The following is a 25,000-nucleotide window of genomic DNA, read 5'->3' on the forward strand; positions in this document are numbered from 1 at the left end:
AAGAGAATAGACCCTTTCATAAGGGTACGCTAAATCCTAGCCTGAAATCAGACAGTTTTAGTTAAAGATGAGTGTTGGGACGTAATGATGCATTTTACGTACTCTAAAACTCTAATAACATGGTGGCAACTAACGCCCTCCGCATTCTCTCTCTCTCTCTCTCTCTCTCTCTCTCTCTCTCTCTCTCTCTCTCTCTATATATATATATATATATATATATATATATATATATATATATATATATATATATATATATGTGTGTGTGTGTGTGTGTGTGTGTGTGTGTGTGTGTGCAGGACCAAAAGGCTGAAGATGAAAGAAATCGGCATACATTAGAACTTCTGTAAGAAACGATTACATTTATATATTTCTTCATACTGTTGTATACCTCTTACCAAGCACTATATTAATTCGGATAGCCTTTACATTTTTTATAAATTTTCAACACGGTTCTGCTTAAATTTAACGATAACAGATTACAGCAGCGTAATAATAATATGAAATGATGAAAGAACTGTAGCCAATCCTCAGATGTATACCAGACTTTAAAAACTACATGCAATGATCATCTGTCCACTTGCTTACTTTGTTCATCAAAAGAAAATAGAGAACAAGTCTCTTGATCATTTCATAAGAGTAGTTTCATTTGATCGGTGTTTAATGAAAATGTAACCAAAAAATAAGCAGATGATATAGAATTGCAGCAACATGTGATCTCTATCACTTCTCTGGTTATAATAAATTATCATCATCAACATTTTACAAAGGACCATCACAACTTGTTCATGTAGTCAGTAAATGAATATAAGACACTACAATATGCTAATCATGAAGATATCAAGCAGCAACGAATAACACTGTATAGTCAGTTATTCATGTGCATATATAAAGTTACTTAAAATCTAACTATATATTAAATAATTTGCCTGAAACTCTGCTTTTAGGAAACTATACCGACAAGATATAGAAATAATGAGAGCTGTTCTGGCAAAACAGTGCTAAACATTCATATTATGGACAACTCCATGTAATCAACAGCTCCTTTGGTTATAACATTCGCACGAAAATAAAATAGGAACCAATAAGAACAAGTAAAGAATACGCTGAAGTTTCTTTCGCGCAATCGGGTTTTCTGTACAGCCGCTACAGAGTATAATTAAGGCCACCGAAAATAGGTCTACCTTTCGGTGGTCTCGGTATAATGCTGTATGAGCCGTGGCTCATGAAACTTTAACCACGGCCTGGTAGTGGCCTGTCTTATATCGTCGCCGGAAGCACGATTATGGCTAACTTCAACCTTAAATACAATAAAAACTACTGAGTCTAGAGGGCTGCAATTTGATATTCTTGATGATCGGAGAGAGGACGATCAACATACCAATTTGCAGCCCTCTAGCCTCAACAGTTTTTAAGATCTGAGAGCTGACAGAAAAAGTGCGGACAGAAGAAAGTGAGGACGGACAGACAAAGCCAGCACAGTAGTTTTCTTCTCAGGAAACTAAAAGGTCGATATATTTTCCCCCTGTCATGTTACACTCTAGACCAACGCTTTATTTCGAAGTAATTATACCAGCGCACATACACACTCTCATTTGCCTTCAGAGAGAAGCTTTAATTACCTACGGAGCATAACAAATTACCGACCGCAATTAACCTTAACCTCCCTAGGTGTTGAAAGATCCTGAAAAACTGAAAATAAAAAAAATGAAAGTCTTTCATATCAATATATCTTCTTTCATTTCTCCTTGAAGACGATTAAAACAGGTGAGAAAAACGACCTACAGTTAACATCACATACAGACATTGGTGTTTTATTTGATATTTAGCCAAATAAGTAAGTAAATAAATCAATAAAAAATAAATAAACAAACATCAATATACCCTATTTCATTTCTCCATGAAGATGGTCAAAACAAGAAAGGAAAAGTAACTACAATTAACATAAAGATCTTGTTTCATTTATTACCTAAATAAACAAATAAATAAATAAATAAATAAATAAATAAATAAACAAATAAATAACTATATATATTTATATATATATATATATATATATATATATATATATATATATATATATATATATATATATATATATATATATATATATATAATTATTTAAATAAATAAGAATCATTCTCTTTTTCTATAAACTTTATTGTTTCACCCAATTTAAGAGTAAAATTGCTGTTGCACCTAAAGAGCAACAAAATCATTATGCAGAACAGCGTTGCGTAACCTAATTCAAGACCCCTAGTGCAGCCATTAATAGGGAGTCTTCACACAATGGCCCCCCTTCCCCCTCCCTCCTCAGAAAAAAAAAGCCGTTTAATGGCCACCTCCGTTCTCTGCTATTAAACGCAGGGTAAACCCTAACTACTCGGCTGGGGTGCAAAAATTACTCTAATTTACATAACCGAACAAAAGGGAAACGACACGTCAGAGTTGGGCTTATTCTCTCTCTCTCTCTCTTGTCTTCTGTAGAGAACTACAGTAGTTTGTCCGCAACATTTTTCGTAAGGTATGTCTGGGCGAGGACTTGTACAAAAGAATATTTGTGGATAAGAGAAGGCTTATGGAATGGAATGGACTGTAGAGTTTAGGCCAAAGGTCAAGCACTGGGACCTATGAGGTCATGCAGCGCTGCAAAGGAAACTGAGAGTTGGTAGGTTTGAAAGGTGTAACAGGAGGAAAACCTCGCTGCTGCACTTTGAAATAATTGTTAGAAGTTGAATAGCAAGATGGAAGAAAGATAATATGGATGGAGGTACAGTAAAAGGAACGAAAGGGGTTGCATTTAGGGGACGAAGGCACGCTGCAAAGAACCCTAAGTCATGCCTAAAGTGCACCGCATGGAGTGCACTGACGGCGCTACCCCTCGACGGGAAAGAGAAAGCTTACGATAAAATCAAGAAAGACTGTTGGGGGCTTATGGTGTATATAAAAAGTTGGTGAAAGCGATTAAAAGTTTTTAATGTAGGAAGCAAAACTTGCACTGGAATATGTAAATAAGTGAATGAACGGTTCGCGCTTTATGTAAAAGTAGGTCTTGGCTGTGTAAGGGTTCATGTTTGTAGATACTTGAAGAGGTAAATGATTATGAATAAATATAAACAAGAAAAAGGTTTTTTTGTTAAATGGAAACCAAGAATACCAGGCAATGAATGTTAATATGAAACGTTGATGAATAATACCGAAGAACAAATATGTTTGTCGATGGCAGCGCGAGAGAAGAAAGAGTCACAAAATCAGAGAGGTAACGAAGGTCTGCAAAAGATTGGAAAGCCACGGCTCGTCTATGTCGCCAAGGTTAAAATGTATGAATTAATTGTTGAACCAACGCTCTTTTATATGGTAATTAATACAAATGAGAAGAGAAAGGTTAAAACTACTGAGGTAATATTTTTTTTTTTGTAGTATACTTGATGTAAGAAAATATGAAAGAAATAGTAAAAATTTTCATATTAGGGAAAAGATGATCCATACTTGTTTGAGATGGCATAATCATTTTAAAGACGACAGGACCATATAATTCGGATGTAGTAGAGGGGAAGAAAAGAGGCCCAGCGATGGCGAGATTATTCCAAAGAAGGTATTGCAGAGCAATCTTCTTAATACCGAGAAACAGCAGTGATACACAGAAGATAGTGGTGAATGTTACGGTGTGAGTAGGGAGTTTTTTGACGCGATGCTTATGGGCCTTGTTCACAGGCAGTGTAATGGTTAGTACTATACTACTGCATAGTTCGAACATAAATCCAATACACAATTTTGTTGATTTCGCTATGGATCCATTCCCGTTAAGAGATTCATCATATATATATATATATATATATATATATATATATATATATATATATATATATATATATATATATATATATATATATAAATCTCTCTCTCTCTCTCTCTCTCTCTCTCTCTCTCTCTCTCTCTCTCTCTCTCTCTCTCTCTCTATATATATATATATATATATATATATATACATATATATATATATATATATATATATATATATATATATATATTTATATTTATATATATATATATATATATATATATATATATATATATATATATATATATATATATATATATATATATATATATTTATATGTGTGTGTATTTATGTATTATATGTATATATATATATATATATATATATATATATATATATATATATATATATATATATATATATATATATATATGTATATAATATGCAACAATGGAGAGAAAAAGACATAAGGATTATCCCATTATTGTGAAGCGCTCTTTCCCGACTGAGTCTACCCAGCCTCGAGGGAGTAATTAAACCCAGCAAATGAGATTCATGTTTTCGTTCAAAGAAATATATTTTTGTGGCTGATATTCTTTTTTTTTTTTTTTGAGGATCTTCTGTTGTTCTCTCTTGCATGCAGAGATCTATTTCCTGGGGAACAATAAATTGTTGATTCATTATGGAAAGGATGAGATCTATTGGCCAATTACGTTATAACTGCACAGAGAATTTCGGAAATATTTTCATACTACCAAAAGGGAATAATACCTTTCTTTTATTTTATATCTTTTTAAATAATCCTCATATCCGAGGTTAAACTTATCATTAGCTATTATTTTTTAATAAAAGAATTAAGGATATTCAGAAGAAATTCTTGTTATTACCAGTATATAAGGCAAGTAGTCTGTCAACCGTAAATAAAAATAAACATCTGATGGTCTAAGATTACATTGATATTGAAGTAATTTTGTAATTAATCATGTAATTAAAAATATACAAAACACAACAAATCCCATACAGACCGATGTGGATCACGTCACCCCTTTTCTTAAAACAAATGAAATTGATCTATAAACAAGTAAGAAATGCGCCGAAGTTTCTGCGGTGCAATCGAGTTTTCTGTACAGAGTATAACCAAGGCCACCGAAAATAGATCTATATTTCGGTGGTCTCGGTATAATGCTGCATGAGCCGCGGCCCATGAAACTTTAACCAGGGGCCGGTGGTGGCCTGTCTTATATCGTTTCCAGAAGCACGATTATGGATAACTTTAACCTTAAATAAAATAAAAACTATTGAGGCTAGAGAGCTGCAATTTGATGTGTTTGATGATATGGAGGTTGGATGACCAACATACCAATTTGCAGTCCTCTAACCTCAGTAGTTTTTAAGATCTGAGGGCGGACAGAAAAAGTGCGGACGGACAGACAAAGCCGGAACAATAGTTTTCTTTTGCAGAAAACTAAAAAGCGACAGTTTTTTTTCTGTGTTAGTCTCCTACGCCTTCCCTCGTTTAAAAACACGACGTTTTAATCAAGTCAAATCTCAATCGGAAAGAAGAAACTGCTGATCTAATTAAGCCACCTACTTGGGAAATTAGGCATAATTTCATCTAATGTCATAACACAGAGAATCAAATGTCAAGGTGAAATACGTCAAGCTTGATGTAAGAGTGATGTAACAGCTGAGCAAGTAATCAATAAGTGGACGGAAATTGGGCTAGATAGACAGACAGACAGACAAACAGAAAGTTAGACAGGCAGGCAGAGTCTGTAATAAGTGTTTATTTCTTTATTCTGCTCCTGTCTACACAAAGTAAGAAATAAAAAAATATAATACTTCCATTTTCCAGTTATTTTTAAACTAGTATTTGTTTGATTCAGTATTTGTTAAGTTCTCAATTCTACTATTGCGTATAAAGATAAGGAATGAGAAAAAAATATAATGCTCATATTTTTCAACTATTGCATATCTGGAGAAGCCTACAAAGAATAAGAAATGGAAAAAATATGATACTCTATTTTCCAAATGTTATACATATGGAAATAAACGCCCCCCCCCCACCCCACCATCTCGCTTGAAGAAAAAGAATGTCTTTCTGTTACCAGACGTAGATTACCTTCGTCATAAACTCTTTCTGAGATTTTGAAATCTTCTGAAACGTCTGGTTACACTAAGGTGTTGATGTTTTTGAAAGTTAGAGATATTTATACGAATATAACGTAATTTCTAAGGAGTTGGGTTGTTTTATACAATACCTCTCCTTTTGTCTATTGTGTTTTAAACGTATTGCCAGTGTTTTAAACGAGTTTTTTTTTGGTGTTTTATATATATATATATATATATATATATATATATATATATATATATATATAAATATATATATATATATATATATATATATATATATATATATATATATATATATATATATATATATATATATATATATATATATATATATGTACACACATATATATATATATATATATATATATATATATATATATATATATATATATATATATATATATATATATATATACAGTATATATGTATATATACATACACACACACACACACATACATATATATATATATATATATATATATATATATATATATATATATATATATATATATATATATATATATATATATATATATATATATATATATATATATATATATATATATATATATATATATATATATATATATATGTATATATACATACACACACACACACACACATATATATATATATATATATATATATATATATATATATATATATATATATATATATATATATATTACGTGTTACTTGTGATCGTATAACATACATATAGTCTAACTACTTTGCACTTATTTCAGGATGCGTTACCTCCGTCCTCCCATCCCACAACCCCGTGATATCGACTTTGCTTATCTCCTTGATGAGGCGAGTTGTTAACGGCCGGTCATTGGAATGAATGTTCACGGGGGAATTTCGTTCATAAGTAATGCCGTTTTCTTCATTACGTGATAATGGAACCATTTTCATCTCCTTTAAAGGCGCAGTCACTGCCTTTGAAACGTTATCTCCTCATTTTGCTTTCTAAGGAGAGAGGAATTTCTGGCAGGAAAATCTCCTTGTGCAAGAATTTTTCAATCTTCTCTTGATTTTCTGGTCGCTAAAGAAGTGTATTTTTTTCATTGAACTTATTATTATTATTATTATTATTATTATTATTATTATTATTATTATTATTATTATTATTATTATTATTAATTTTTCAACCTTGGTGCGACTTTCGGGTCGCTATAAAAGGATATTTTTTCATTGAACTTATTATTATTATTATTATTATTATTATTATTATTATTATTATTATTGTTATTATTATTATTATTATTATTATTATTATTATTATTATTATTATTATTATTATTATTATTAATTTTTCGATCTTGGTGCGAATTTCGGGTCGCTATAAAAGTATATTTTTCATTAAACTTGTTATTATTATTATTATTATTATTATTATTATTATTATTATTATTATTATTATTATTATTATTATTATTATTACTATTATTAGTTTTTCAATCTTGGTGCGAATTTCGGGTCGCTATAGAAGCATTTGTTCTCATTGAACTTATTATTATTATTATTATTATTATTATTATTATTATTATTATTATTATTATTATTATTATTATTATTATTATTATTATTATTATCAATCTTGGTGCGAATAACGGGTCGCTATAGAAGTATATTTTTTCATTGAACTTATTATTATTATTATTATTATTATTATTATTATTATTATTATTATTATTATTATTATTATTATTCAAAGGAAGCTATAACATTGTCGTTCCTTACGGAATTATCTTAGCGAAGTTAAATAACGTCATGATAACTTTATCCTTGTTAGCCGGTAATTAGCTTATTGAACATGTTTTATTGAAAATACGGCAGAGTTGCACTCTCTTTGAGTACTAAATTGAGCAAATTTAGTTTTAAAGGTAGCTGAAATATGTTAACGAATGTATGAATTTAATTTAAAAGTTACCAGAAGTGAAACCATTGTCGCTGGTATAGAGGTTAGTGTCTTGACATGCCACTCAGATGTCATCAGTTCGCGCCTCCCCAAGGTCGATGAAAAATCACTTGCCCTGTATCATGATCAGTTACTGCCGCGGTGTGGGGTCTGTGGTGGGTGGTTCAAACCAGCATTCTTTGGAAGCTTGAATTTCGAGTCAGTGGCCCTGTGTGCTTGTACCATATGAATAGGTTTCATCTACTGAATAAATACAATGAAAATAAATAAATATTATCAGTGTGATATATTATAAAGATATTTAACAATAATTTATTGCTGAAATAAGTTTGGATTTTGTTACCTTGTTCCTAAAAGGTAATTTATTACTGGTGGTCAGTATCATTTGTTTTGTACATATTCAACACATTCAACAGTTCGTGTATTAACTTTTACTCAGTGGAAATTCAACATCGAAATTTAAGAAAACGGGAAGAAAAAATTACAATCTGATGACTAATATAGGTGCCTAATAAGCTAGATTTAATAAGTGACGTGTGTCATGGAAAATAAGATAAAATTATCTCTAAAGTTCAAAATATTGGGAACGATATATATATATATATATATATATATATATATATATATATATATATATATATATATATATATATATATATATATATATATATATATATATATTATATATATATATATATATATATATATATATATATATATATATATATATATATATATATATATATATATATATATATATATATTGTCATAAAGCACACCAAATACCTAGTTATTACACAACTAATCACAGAATTCAGAAATTTACTTCACTTCAGCCAGATACCTGATCTCTCATAACAATAAGAATTACAACTGAGTATTCTAAAGGTAACAGTGATCCCTTAAAAAAGCTCATCAATCACATGAAAAATCAAACTAAGTTTATCAAGACTAGTGCAAGGTGTTAACAGTTAAACAATAAATATACTAGAGTAAAAGGGCATCACTCCATCAAACAACTTTAACTGTTTCCCTGGTCTTAATTCACTTCAGCAAAACTAAAGGAACAAAACATGTTTATAACTTTGCCTTATGCACACACAATTAATCCCAATCACTGGTGGTCAATAAATGAAACATTGTTTTAAAAATTGTTAAATACAAAAATCTATTTTCAAATTCAAAATTTATAATTAGAATTCACAGTCTGAAATATTTACTATTACTTGAAAACAACACAAAATTTAATTCATTCTTTAATTAAATTGTTAAGCAAAACTAATCCACAAAAACTTTAATTTATTAAGGAATTAAATTAGTCAAGCAAAATTTAAACTATCAAGAATTACGCAATATTTGAAAAGAAAATCTTAATAAATGAAAATTAAATCAAGTATGCCATGTTAAATTATTAAGAAATATTTAAAATGCTAAGTAAATATATGTGAAATCACAAATATACAAACTGAGAAAAATAAAGAGATTGTAAACACAAGAACACACAAAAATATACAAAAGATTTATTAATAATAATTTCACTAAGGCAAAATTTCTTTTAGCACACCTTACTATACCATGGTAATAATAAGTAAATTTTATTTACCTTACACAAGCTTGTGAAAATCTTTGCAAAATCACGCAGCTGCTTTAAATTCACAAAACACACATTTTTATCAGGCACTGCTACTAAGTTTTTACACTTCTCCTACACTCAGATCTCAAAAGCTAAGTTTAATACTAGTGACCACACTAACACTTTACGTTAATAATTACTCTCTTTTGAAGAGAGAGAGAGAGAGAGAGAGAGAGAGAGAGAGAGAGAGAGAGAGCCAAACTGATCGATCTCTCAAATAAGAATGAATAGATCTGAGATTCCAGTAGGAAATTAAAACACTGAAGTGACGTCATTAAAGCATTTTGGGAACGAGATACAAACGTTCTAGAAGGAAGATGATGTAATCGATTGAGACATTTACACTCCCAAAAGGACATACAGTAAGTGATCAGAGCAATGTAATCTTAAACATGACGCAACTGTCATGAGTTTCAGTGCAACACTTGTTCATATTCCTCAAAAGGTACATGTCTCCTTCTCATACAGAAAAAAGCTTTTACAGAAACCTTTACACGATCTAATTATGACTGGCATGTTTTAAAAACAAAACAAAAAACCAGAGTTGGTTTCCAGAACAGATCAGCAATTGTTCTTCCCAACCTTCGCTAGGACACGCGTGTTCCTCATTTACTACGTTACTATTAAAAATGTATTATTAATTCTAAATTACGCTGTTAAGTTATCTAAATCACTAATGCTTTTGAGATCTGACACTACACTACATATGATATTTCAATAATTATTATCATTACACATAATACATGATAAATAGAAGAGTAAAAATACCAGAGCTATGGAAAGACATGTTACAAGGCAACATCATGTATATATATATATATATATATATATATATATATATATATATATATATATATATATATATATATATATATAATTCTAATAGCCACAATGTGGCTATTAGAATTACATATGTGTCTGGTAAAAGTGACCAGTAGATTCTACATATATATATATATATATATATATATATATATATATATATATATATATATATATATATATATATATATATATATATATATATATATATATATATATATATATATATATATATATATATATATATATATATATATACATATACATATACAGAGAGAGAGAGAGAGAGAGAGAGAGAAAGTGGGAGAGAGAGAGTGGATGGGAAGGAAAACTCATTTCGTTATTTATAGTCTTGTTTCACAACAAACTGTCATAGCTTAATGTTGAGCAAATTATTTCCCCAGAAATTATGCATATTCGCAACCATTAGCTCTTCAGCCATTTTCTTTTTAAATGGAACAGAGTGCTATTAGAAACAAAATACAAGCAATAAACAGATTCAGAAAAAATGATTGTATTTACTATCAGTAACACTAATATGATTAATAATCAGGTATGAACCAGTCCACAATGGCATAATTATAGGTTATATGTCAAATTTATGTCGAGTAGAAAGAGTGTCCTTTCAACTGTGAATTCCAAACAGCAAATATATCTCAGTGCAAAGTATTTACTCTATAAACAGCAACCTTCTCGTATTTACGCCGTAAATTTCTCGCGAGACATTTCGGTAAATCACTTTAAATCACTTTTATGGCCGAGAGTTGACAGTAACTGCCAAGTATTAATTAAGTGATGAAGTTCAAACCGCCATGAAAAGTTCACATAATTATCGTTTGCTCTTGCTAATCCAATATTTTCGCGCGACGTGCCCACATAAAAAAAAAAAAACAAGTAAAAAATGCGCCAAAGTTTCTTCAGCGCAATCGAGTTTTCTGTACAGCGTATGATCAAGGCCACCGAAAATAGATCTATCTTTTGGTAGTCTCGGTATAATGCTGTATGAGCCGCGGCCCACGAATCTTTAACCACTGCCCGGTGGTGGCCTATCTTATATCGTTGCCGGAAGCATGATTATGGCTAACTTTAACCTTAAATAAGATAAAAACCACCGAGGCTACAGAGCTGCAATTTGATACGTTTGATGATTGGAAGGTGGATGATCAACATACCAATTTGCAGCCCTCTAGCCTCAGTAATTTTTAAGATCTGAGGGCGGACAGAATAAAGTGCTGACGGACAGACAAAGCCGGCACAATAGTTTTCTTTTACAGAAAACTAAAATAGTTCAAAGGAGGTCACACTAAAAATGTGGTTTAGGAGACTGTCTATTTATTCTGTGACAAGTGGAGCTGCCTCACTCGTTCTCCATTTACTGAACTCAGTCTGCTGTTCCCTATCACTCCCTTGTTAATTTGCTTTGGTAAAATATCAATATTATGAAACTAATATTAAGTTGCAGAAAGTCTGACTTCAGATAAGGATATACAGGTTTTACTGAAACTTCTTTTTTTTTATCCCAAATAAATAGGCATTGTGCTGTAGCCATCAAGAGTATAAGGATTACAGTCCCAAAGAGCAAACAAATACGAAACATTCACAGGTTTGTAACTCACAACCTCATCTGGACTTATTCTTACAGCATAGTTTTGCAGACTTGATGGCAGCACCTTTTCTTTCTTTCGTAAAACTATCAATTTTCTAGAGACTTATCTTTGACAAAACGGCATTAATAAATTACGTGTATATGTACCTTCAACTTCAACAAAAAATAGGCCATGGCTGTAAAAAGGTAATCATATATGAAATCGAAAGATATACGACATTCTAATTTTCGAAGCTCATCAGTTTATACTGAAAATTACTACATTTACAAGAAAATACTCGGTGCTTAATTTTTTGTTTTTCCACCTTTTTTTTTGGTAAACCTGCAATTTAGATATCAAGTGAAAGTTTGCATTTCTTCTGCATCATTTATATTCCCTCCTGAGATAAGTAGACATTGATTTACCTAAAGTATAACAAGGAAGTATTTATATCTTTAAAAATCATATATATATATATATATATATATATATATATATATATATATATATATATATATATATATATATATATATATATATATATATATATATATAAATATATACATATATATATATATATATATATATATATATATATATATATATATATATATATATACATACATATATATATATATATATACATATATATATGTACACATATAATATATATATATATATATATATATATATATATATATATTTATATATATATATATATATATATATATATATATATATATATATATATATATATATATATATATATATAATATATATATATATATATATATATATGTACACATATAATATACATATATATATATATATATATATATATATATATATATATATATATATTTACTCGTATATATATATATATATATATATATATATATATATATATATATATATATATATATATATATATATATATATATATATATTTGTCACCGTTAGCCTACTAAGACAGGCAAATCTCTTCTCATGCTTTCTAAACTTTTAACAGTTTGAGGACTTTTTCTTGTTTTCCGATTCCACTTTCTGAGGTTCTCGAGTTTTTCTTATTTCACCACAACTTTATTCTTGGTTTGAGTGGCCGTTGCCCTAATGAGCCTGGTCCACTTCCTCCTGTCACTTGCATGCAACTTTCTTTTGTCCCCATTATATGTGCTGATTCAGTTGCCCAATTTAGACAACTCATCATTCTGTCTTCTGTTCAAACTAGCCCTTAGCCCATGACCTCATTTCTGAACCTGACCTGAGCTGCTTTTTTCCTTTTCGTCTTTATTATTTATCGTATAATTTGATTTCATTCTTTCCTCTTAATTCACTTCCCATTTTGCGATATTTTTCTCTTGATTGATTAATCGCTTTACCCCTGTTTTCTACTCAATTCGAACGCATCTGTTTTCTTTATATTTGTCTCTAACTATCGTTTTATCTTCCTATCATCTTTCATGTTAAAGGGATCTATTGATCCTTCTGCTAATACTATAGCCCCATAATTTCAGCACACCAAATCACCTTTAACATTTTATATGAACATGAATCAGTATAATTTAGATTTCTTTAATTAATACGTACTCTCTGGAACTCCTTATTAAAAAAAATCGGCATGTAAGCTTAACCTTGTAAGCGTAGGTCAGTACCAAAATGAACTTTTTATTATTTTTCTGGTCAAAAAATATTGAAATGATATTTATGAATACCTTTCAAAAAATACGAAACTTAAAGTTCATTGTAAACGGCGATTTTTAGTATTGTCCTTTTATTAAAATTGCAGTATGGTAACCTCAGGCAATGAAGGGCAGTATATTTTCTGTTACATCCTTTTTGGAAATTTAGCGTTTAATTCGAATGGAAAAGCCCTCTTGTATTACTTCGCATAAAAGATGATAATCATTCAGGTGATATGAGCTTTCACGTAGAGCTAAATCAAGATCTTAACAGGAAACAGGAAGGATCATCCATGCCACTGAAAAGGAAGAAACAAGCAAAAGAAAGAATGGAAACCAATTATTTTTTTATTCCTGAAATACCCGTTGCTGTGTGAAGAAAACAAACATGTGTTCATATATAATCCCCATCTGTTTTGATAACGTTTAGCAGTTCAACATTCATTATTTGATGTGTAAACACAACGACTACAATCTATGAACTCTTTACTCCCCGAGTTACTTCTTTTTTGCGTCCATTTTACACTAAAATACTTTGCAATAGGATTGACTAAATAACTACAGTTTTTTTGGCAAAAGAAGTTATTATAAATAGCCATTCATGTATAAGATCTTAAAGAAACTACGATGCATTATTAATGAGAAAATATAATGGAGTAATTATAGATATTATAATGCTAATTTTATTGCCTAGCGTGGTGTATAATAAAGCACTGTAAAACAAAATACATTTTTTTTGCTACCTATCTGTCTATCTCTTACTCTGCTATCTATCTCTCTATCTGATAAAATAAAATATTAGTGTATTTATTTCCAAATTCATGCCATCCATTCATATTTTGGTATATTTTTAAAGCCGGATCCTCTAAAATAAAAAAATATTCTGCATTACTAAATTAACAAATTAATGTTTTAGAAATTTTAATGTTTCATTATAGCATCACTTTGTTTTCCCCACATATAAATAGACATCGAGAGCTATGATAATCCATCCTATTCATAAGACATATTTCACATAAATAGATTTTCCGTTGATAATATAATTATCCAGTTAATTAGCAGAGAGCTTTCCAATCACGAAATGGACATCTGTCATCAATACGACGAATGAGCAAATTACAATAGCCATTACTCAGCAAATACCACCTTAATTCGTAATCAGTTATTAGGGCAATCCTATTTCGTGTGTGATTTCGCCTAGTGATTTACGTAATTTAGTTTTCCTCTGAATAATATTCGGCGCTTGTGTTACCTCAGTTTTTAATTTCAATTTATATGGTCAATTAATCCTTAATTAATGATCTGCTTTCTAAAGAACTATAACCTTCCAGAATAGTTGAAAAGGGTGTTTTATAAATAAATGTATGATCCACTTAAAAAACATACATAGGCTATATACTGTATATATGTCACAGACAGATAGCGAAACCAAGCATTTCGCGAAATGCCTGAATTTTCAGACATATAGCAAAATGCACTTAGGGACATAATTTTGATCCTCCCACGGGCTTGTACTAAACACGGCGAAACAGTGACTCACCTACACTGTTTCGCCCTGTTTAGTACTAGCCCTTGGGGGATCAAATGTATTTCACTGTGTTTAGTCCTAGCCCCTGGGGATCAAATGTCCCTAAGAGCATTTCGCTATCTGCCTGAAATTTCAGGCAGTTCGTGAAATACCTGGTTTCGCTATCTGCCTGTAACATATATACTTGCATGTATTCTTTAGTTCGTTAACTGGAATTAGCATGTTACTGATATTTCGGATTTGTAATGGATATTAGTTATCTAGTAAAGCAGTATTAAATAAAAAATAACCTTATTATTGACTTTAATGTATTTACAACTTCAGCTGTGTGTTATTAAGAATCCCAACCCTGATCTTCTATCTGGAATTGGGATCATTTTGTACTTCCTTTTCTCTCGTACCTGAAACCTTTGGAATTCTCTGATGACTGTTGTTTTTTTTATTCTCCAGTCAACTGTTAACTGCTACGCTTATAACCCTTACCTACTCAATCCTGAACTCTTGAATAATTTCCACCACCATACAGTATTTTCAGAAAAAGTGTGGAGCTATTTTTCTAAGTTTTTGAATAATCCCTTTCCCAGAGGATAGACTGAGAGAGGGAGAGATTATTTAATAAATTTATTACGCCCAAAGACGTCAAACAAAGTTACATATTAGCAGTTACTTACAGTACATCAGAAATCAACAGAAAAAAAATTACAGCAGAGAGAGAGAGAGAGAGAGAGAGAGAGAGAGAGAGAGAGAGAGAGAGAGAGAGAGAGAGATCTAGGAACATCCATTATGTAGTTAGTGAGAGAATTACTTTTATCAGATTTACAAGGAAAGAAATTGATACACTGAATGAGTGATTTTACAAAGTAGAGAACATATGCTTACCAATGTAAAGAGAGAGAGAGAGAGAGAGAGAGAGAGAGAGAGAGAGAGAGAGAGAGAGAGAGAGAGAGAGAGAGATCTTAATAAAGTTGATAAGACAATTTCCTCTATCAGCTTTACAAGGAAACAAATTGATACACTGAATGAGTGATCTCGTAAAGAACATACGCTTACCAATATAAATAGACGGAGAGAGAGAGAGAGAGAGAGAGAGAGAGAGAGAGAGAGAGAGAGAGAGAGAGAGAGAGAGAGAGAGAGAATTTCTGAAACGTAATGTCTCCTGACGACCAAGAGGGGAAAGTTTCAAAGGGGGAAGAAACTTTTAGTGAGTTGTCGCTACTTTTCTTGCCAACAATTTACATGGGTAACAGTTTCTGTCCATTATCTGTCAAGGTTTGTTTGTATCTGTCCTGAGTGTCAGTCTCAAATCAGGGTTAGTGACTGACGGACAGCGTTATTAAATATTTACCTGTTCACTAACACTAGGAGGTCTTTGAAATAACTGTATCCAGATGATCTTTAAAGGTTGGATTTTTCGAAGAGATACGTACCATAGAAAGAACGAAACACACATAGATAAAGTTGTAAACATCAATATACGGAAAGAATAAAGAACAGAACTGAATAAGAATACATACATACATACATACATACATACATACATACATACATAAGCAAACCGTTTTCTTTTTCAATGTTGTGCTTTCCGGCAATGATGTTATTTTTATCTATTTGGCAAAACCTCCAAAAGTATAAATACAGTAATCTCTCTCTCTCTCTCTCTCTCTCTCTCTCTCTCTCTCTCTCTCTCTCTCTCTCTCTCTGCTGCTGCTGCCTTTTCCTCATATCTTGTGCTCTTATTTACCATGATTATGATCCAAAACAGTCAACTAACCATCAAGTACAAAATTAACCGCTTAGCCTCAAGACAATAGAGACACAGCGGATAATAACAGAAAATGCTTTTATGCTTTGTTTAAACGGATTTTATTATAGTTTTTATTATCCGGATGAATTGAAAGACCACTAATTGCAATCTTTAATTTTAATAAAGCATTAGTAAAACACTAATCCCGTTTCATTGCAGATGTGGATATGCATCCGATGTTGCAAATCCCCACTTGCGAGCGAGCGGCCAACATCTGCATGGATAACGCGTATTGCAAGCAGAGGTTGGAATTCTTCAAAGGAACGTGCCAATTTCGAGACGGCCACTGCAGAAATCCCAACAGGTAGGTCCCAAACATCAAAGTCTAAAACAGTAATTTCTAAAGTGTTTATGTACCCATATTCTACACGAGTTCATATTTCGAAAACTTCTCTCAGTTACACTGGTAAATGTAGAGGCATGAATGTATATTATTATACATAATTATATATTATGCATATATAAATACATATATATGCATGCATACAGACATATATGACCTTTGTCGCTTACACAATTGTTCTGTGCATTAATACAATTAATAACAGGACCTCATTTAAACTGGATGGTACCTAACGGAGATTTTTATTCAGGAAAAGTTACAAGCTTTCTGGGATTAACAGGCCTCATCGTCTGGTATCCGTAGAGCATGGGTATGTATATATATATATATATATATATATATATATATATATATATATATATATATATATATATATATATATATATAATAATGTGTGTGTGTATGTGTATATATATATGTGTGTGTGTATGTATCCATGTATATATATATATGTATGTATGTATGAGCAAATGTACGTATGAGTTTATGCATTAACTGAAAAATCTGCATTTGGAATAGCATGGACTGATATCAGCGAGGAAACATCATAAGTCTCTAACTTTAATATACCATAATACTTTAATACCAAAGGCAATATTTACCTATAGTATGATGTTTGGGAATTAATAGCACTTAATTCGTTCTCCGCAGGGCAAATTACATGGGAATTACAAACTTGTAACCTATATATCCCTTTAAAAAAACATGAAAAAATAGGTAGTCTAGGGATTTCGAATGGGTTCGTTGGAGTACATAAACCAAAAAATAATGATTTAGGTTTTTTTTTTTCAGGCAATACAGGGTAACATTTTTTGGTGGAATGTCCTTGTGTGTAAAGTACGGTTCTTTGTTTTACTGGTGATTGGTTTGTGTATGTATATATTAATTTCATTGACCTCTTTTCTAGCGATTCACTGTCACCATAAAATCTTCGTTACTTAATTCCATCTTCATGTGAGAACGGTCGAATACTGTACTAATTCGCCAGCTCAAGTAGCGCTGTAAATATAAGGCTGCAGGCAATAAGCTTAAAAAAAGTGTTTTTCCTGTACGAATTCTGGTAATGCCGAGGTACTGAACCTCATATTTAATATACAAACACACACACACACACACACACACGCGCGCGCGCGCGTGCGCGTGCACACACATTATTTATCTGCTGGAAGCGATAAGTTTACATTGAGACTTGTGAGATTAACTAAAAGAGTTGCCAAGATGAGCTAGACACTTAAAAATATATAAGATAAATAATAAAAAGAACTATGTATGACTTGAGAGTATGGGGCATTCCCGCACCATTTTTGGGAACATTCAAGATTTTTACTTTTACGCTTACGGACTGATTTGCAATAATGCTTCAGCCTAGATTAACAAGGCATGGAAGGGAAATAATTTTTCTCTGCAACTTTTCTCCTCTTTAATCACTGCATAGTGGAACCACTTAACCACTTATACTTTTGGTTGAACTGATAGTCATTACTTTGAGGAAGAACCGAGAGCTAAGATTTAAGAACCTGTTTTTACTTAATGACAACCAAATAGATTTTGCCAGTCTTCGTGCTGTGATAATATCAGTTGAAAGCCAGGTACAGAATTATATCCTATTAATTTAATAAATGTATATTTTATCATTAATTTCGTTAGATATAATCGAGGTATTAGAACATTTCACGTCCTCTCTAGCATAGAAGTAACCAAAGAGATTTTGCCAGTCTTCATGCTGTGATAACATCAGTTGAAAGACAGGTACATAATTATATCTTGGAAATTTAGTAAATATATATTTTATTACTAATTGCCGTATTAGAACATTTCAGGTCCTCTTTAGCATAAAAGTACCAATTTCAAGAATATCTTAGAAAGTTGCCGAACCACCAGATGACCATTACATACGTTTTTTATATTCTCGTGAACAATATTTACATTGGATAATTATACATCAACATTCCAAATTCGTAAGGCAGCGTAGAATTATTAGGAAATCGTAGAAATTAATACCTTTATGAAAGCGTTTAAATAAGAAACCTGAACATTCCTTCCGATCTTTCAAAATGTTATTGTTGAACCGGGGAGAATGTAAAGCGTTTACATATTCGTTTTCCATATCTTCAGTTCAGTTTGCTCTGCTGCGTTATGCAATAAAAAGCTCCTGATCCTTTCTGTATGTAAAACAGATTCAACGTGAGGCGACTTATATATAATATATGTCTTTTGTAGGATATTAAATGTTTAAACAAACCGACCTGAATTGTAAGGTTTTGCATATAATTTTAAGCTATATGTTATGATAAAATATTAACCAAAATATAAATCATTACCATTTCATATCAAGTGCCTGTTATTTTGCTGTAATTATTATTGCAGTTTCCTCTTTCCATTCATCAATCAAAGTGGTTCTGATTTTTCAAGTTCATGCTAGCAAGTCTACTTTACTTGGGAGAAACACGTCTTTGATTTATTGCTTGCATCTGTGGATACTGAATCTTCTCATAAATACTTAGACTTGAAATAGAATAGGTAACATCTGCAAAAAGCATCGATCATAAAGAAGCCAAAAGTGATTGCTTAATGGTGTTTAAATGCAGAGTATGCCATTAAGAGATATCACTGCCTCAGGAAACTCAGGTACGAACCATTGTCGCAGGACACAAAAGCATTCCAGGGGTTTGATCAATTTTAACTGGCCATCGTATTCTTGCATGACCATGAAAAGTTATGAATAGGATGGACCCGGACGAAGAATTATTGGATACGTTTCACAGAAAGTAATATGCTGAGCAATTCCAACCTAATTGTCTATTTCAAAGTTCAGTAACAGCAGAGCTGTACCCATTTATCCAGGATTAAATCTCCCTTTATCCACGCTTGCATTCGATCATAACAGATGTCAACCGTGATTTTCTTTACCAAAAACCCGTCAACTTGCAATCTGGGGATGTTCAAAACCCCTCTTTACCTGTGACACCATCCTCGTTCCTAAGACCTCAGTCTAGAAGATTTGTATTGATTTGAGGTGTCTTAAGTGTGTTTTTTCCCTGTCAAATTAAAATGCATAATTTTTTTTATATTTACCATCAGAATGGAGATAGTCAGTATTGTTTGGTTGGTGATAGCAAGGACAAAAAAATTTAAACAGTTAGTGAATTAGATTAAAATATGGCCTAAATACTTTCGGTATAAAGTACTTAGAATAAGAAGATGCGTGGATAAGGAAATTAATTATAAGGAAACTTTTTGCATGCTATTGAAATATTCCTAATTTTTGCCTTCTGCTCACGGAATTGGCATTAAAGCCCGATCGTTCAGTATGTTGCTATGAGATTTTCGTAAAATACAGGAGTCTTCTGAATTATTATGGCAAAGAAACTTCTTTCAGAAATAGCTTAAAAAGCTCGAACGTTTGCCAAGACAAGACCTTTCTTTGAGGGAACATATTTTCCTTATTACAGATGGCACCGAAAATAATTGGAATAATTCAGCTCTCGTAAAATAACCATAGCTTTATGAAACCTGTCTTTACAGAGGATTCTAAATAGCTGTAATGTCTCGCAGGAGAACGAAATTTCCGGAGAAAAGTGTTTAAAAAATGCAACATATTCGTTAAGTACAGACAAATGCCAAATTACACGTACTCTACAGCAACGCGACAATCATACACACTAATACGTATATGTATATACAATCATGAAGCTACAAATTTTGTTTAATATCCAGTTCACGCTACTTCAGGAATATCCCCGATGGAGAATTATCACCGAAGGAGAATTTTATAAGTTATAAATGGATTGGTACCGCCGGGTTTCGATCCCTCGACACACTACCTTCCAATAACTCCAGTCGACGGTCAAACCACTGAGCCACCAAGAGAGGTTACTCAATCGCCGTCGACTGGAGCTGTTGGAAGGTACTGTGTCGGGGGAGCGAGACCCGGCGGTGCCGATCTATTTATCACTTATAAAATTCCCCTTCGATGACAATACCCCATCGAGGATATTCTCGAAGTAGCGTGAATTGGATATGAAACAACATTTGTAGCTTCATGGTTGTATATAAATCACTGTGATAAAAATTTCATGTACATATATAGTCGTATATATATATATATATATATATATATATATATATATATATATATATATATATATATATATATATATATATATATATATACATACATACATACATACATACATACATACATATATATATATATATGTGTGTGTGTGTGTGTGTTTGTGTGTGTGTATATGTATTCATATATACAATGTATACAATAGAGTTAGAAACTGTACTTGAAAAATTCTGTTATATTCAAAATAGTATTGGTTTTCGTGACTCTGATTTTCACTCTCAGTCAAATGTACTAATATGATAACAAATTAAACTGAAGGTAGAATAATTAATTTTACATAAACTATTAAGAGTTGATACGTCAGCTCAGACTGTCTGTGTGTCTGTGCGTTTGTGACTTTCATTCGATTGTAAAAAAGATCAGATGACATTTTTCCTTTCGTTAGCTTCCTATTTTTCCTTACCTATATCTCTTCCCCTTTGCTCTTTATCAACTCGGGCGTTCTGATTCGTGGAATATGAAACAAAAACAGACAAGAAGAAACGAGGAAGGAACAAATAAAAATATTTTACAAAATTAGAATCGTTTCCAGGTCAAAGTGAAAGTTTTTGACATTATTAGAAATGCCCTGATTTCACAGAACTCAGTTATTGCCTTTATTTTTAGTAAGTGGTTTTACTTTCATTAATTTTTTGACGAATGAAGTCAATAATTTTCTTTTAAAACGTGACTAAAACTCTAATCCAAAACTAAGGAAAGTTCAGTTTCTTGTAGGCTCAAATCTCACTCTCTTTCAGTCTGTAGGCAAAACTTTATGATTATGTATTAAGCATAACAAATTGATAAAAACATTGCGCTTTCAGGAACCCTCGATATTCAAATTATTCCTGAAGATTAACTCTTAATGGATGAGTTATTCACTCGCGAGTAATTGATTTCAGTGTATACTAAAATATTAACATTTAAATTCTTTATCTGATTTATTAAAAAAATGCGAATTGTTAGGCAAGCTAAAGCCCCTCTAATATAATTTGGTCAAGCCGACGGGTAAAATACATTAAAAAGAAATCTTTTTATTATGTCTATCGATGCGATCTTTGCAATTAATTTTATCATTATTTTCTAATTAGTGAATTAAGAAAAAAGGATTCCAGTCGTTACCGAAATACAGATTAAAGTATTACTGAAATTCATGCGAGTGATATATTTCTGCAAAAGTTTTTTTATTTAATGACTGGCATTTTATTTTGAAAATAATATTTTAAATGAATAAGAGTCAAAATATACGTTTGCACATCAAATACTAAAAAATCTCTCTCTCTCTCTCTCTCTCTCTCTCTCTCTCTCTCTCTACACATACACACACATATATACACATATATATGTATATGTATATATATATATATATATATATATATATATATATATATATATAGTTTCATTTTATATATTTATATACATATATATATATATATATGTGTGTATATTTTATTTTATATATATATATATATATATACACACATATATATATATATATACATATATATACATATATGTATGTATATATATATATAAATATATATATATATATATATATATATATATATATATATATATATATATATATATATATTTATATATATACATACATATATATATATTTATCCAATATGTGAGTCTCGACTCAGGATATTTGTTAATATACATAAATAAATTACTAAATTTTATTATGCCGACGATGTTTTAATGTGATTTTTTAGAGTTTTTAATCAGAACGGTTGAAAATCGAAGAACCCAACGTCAGCATAATCTAAGAAATACTGAATGCCCTTTTTCAGAAAACGTATAATACATATATTATATATATATATATATATATATCCACCATATATAGTATATATATATATATATGCATATATATAATATCTTTATTATTATATATATGTATTTATGTGTTGTGTAGTAAATATACATAAATAAACACGAAATTTATATATCCTCGAAGAAGATAAAAACCATTTAGAACGGTTCCTCTTTCCATAGATTCGGTTTCAGAGGCGGCAGCTGAAACAGGTGAATGTTTTTCAGGAAAACGTCCTAAAGTATTTCGGGATCTCGAAACGTCCACCAGTCGAGTCGTATCCCGACACGATGAAAGAGTAAAATCTCTTTCTTAGGGCAATTCCGTTTTAGGAAGTTCAGAAACCGTATCATAAATTCAGATTCTTTCCAGGTAACCACAAAGGATTGACCATAGTTCTCTTTCCATCGTATTGATTCTTTTCAGATATATAGCTGATAGGTATATTATAGGATATATCATATATTTGGTCTTTTGGGGATCTCGCAGGTGTGTGTATGTTCCTGTGCCAGAAAGATAATATGTTGGAATGAGGGCTTATATTTTGGTAAACAGATATTTCATATATATTCATTCAGGTAAATCAGGGTTGACTTTCCATAGTCTGTTTGCATGTATTGATATATATATATATATATATATATATATATATATATATATATATATATATATATATATTATATGTGTGTATACATATATATGTGAATATACATAAATGTTTGTATGTGTTATATATATATATATATATATATATATATATATATATATATTATATATGTGTGTATACATATATATAAATGAATATACATATATATATATATATATATATATATATATATATATATATATATATATATATATATATATATATATATATATATATATATATATATATATATATATATATATATATATATATATATATATATATATATATATATATATATATATATATATATATATATATATAGCCTACTATATACCAACTCAGCACTAACCGGGGAAACCTAATAGCAGACCAACTCTCACTAACCGAGGAAACTCTGAACACAGCTGATACTCTCTCTCTCTCTCTCTCTCTCTCTCTCTCCCAACACCCTCTCTCTCTCTCTCTCTCTCTCCTGTTAAGATAGTTGCTTCAGTTACATGGACACAGCATTTTTGATACTTTATATTTCACCCCTCCTCTCCCCCTAACTACCTATCGATGCTGAACTTGGACTTATTCATCTCAGTGAGCTTGAATACTATGGCTAAGACACTAATATCTGTCGTTTTCGGTTATTTTTACATGTCACCACCTTCCCACCCCTTCTCAACCCAACTTGCTATCGGGGCTGAACTTGAACTTAGAGGGCATTGGAAGTTTCACTATTCATCTCAGCGAGCTTGAAAACTACGCATTAGACACTAATATCTGTCGTTTTCATTTATTTTTCCATGTCACCCTCTTCCCACTCTTCTCACCATGCCTTCCTGTCGGGGCTGTACTTGGACTTAAAGGGCACTGGGAGTGTCACTATACATCTCAGCGCCCTCGAAAACTATGGATTAGACACTAATATCCGTCATTTTTGGTTATTTTTACATGTCACCCCCTTCCCACATACCCCACCTTTGGTGCCAGTGATGCCTTACCCACACAGTGTTCTTTTTGAGTTTGGCTGAAATTGCTCAATGCGTTTCAGAGTGTATGTGGAACTTACATACACACATACATACATACATATGTACATACATACATTCATTTTATATATATATATATATATATATATATATATATATATATATATATATATATATATATATATATATGTTTATATATGAATGTGTTTT

At 30.8% G+C, this 25,000-nt stretch overlaps 1 protein-coding gene across 1 annotated transcript in view; it reads left to right on the plus strand.

The window, feature by feature from the left end:
• LOC136855562 (uncharacterized) overlaps nucleotides 1-25,000 on the plus strand; it is a 244,629-nt gene that overhangs the window by 80,969 nt on the left and 138,660 nt on the right. The window contains exon 3 of the mRNA XM_067132664.1: nucleotides 17,045-17,189. Within this exon, the coding sequence (XP_066988765.1) occupies nucleotides 17,045-17,189 (145 nt within the window). The remainder of the gene's footprint in view (nucleotides 1-17,044; nucleotides 17,190-25,000) is intronic.

This window comes from Macrobrachium rosenbergii, chromosome 3 (assembly GCF_040412425.1).
Source record: "Macrobrachium rosenbergii isolate ZJJX-2024 chromosome 3, ASM4041242v1, whole genome shotgun sequence".
In the NCBI taxonomy this organism is placed as follows: domain Eukaryota; kingdom Metazoa; phylum Arthropoda; class Malacostraca; order Decapoda; family Palaemonidae; genus Macrobrachium; species Macrobrachium rosenbergii.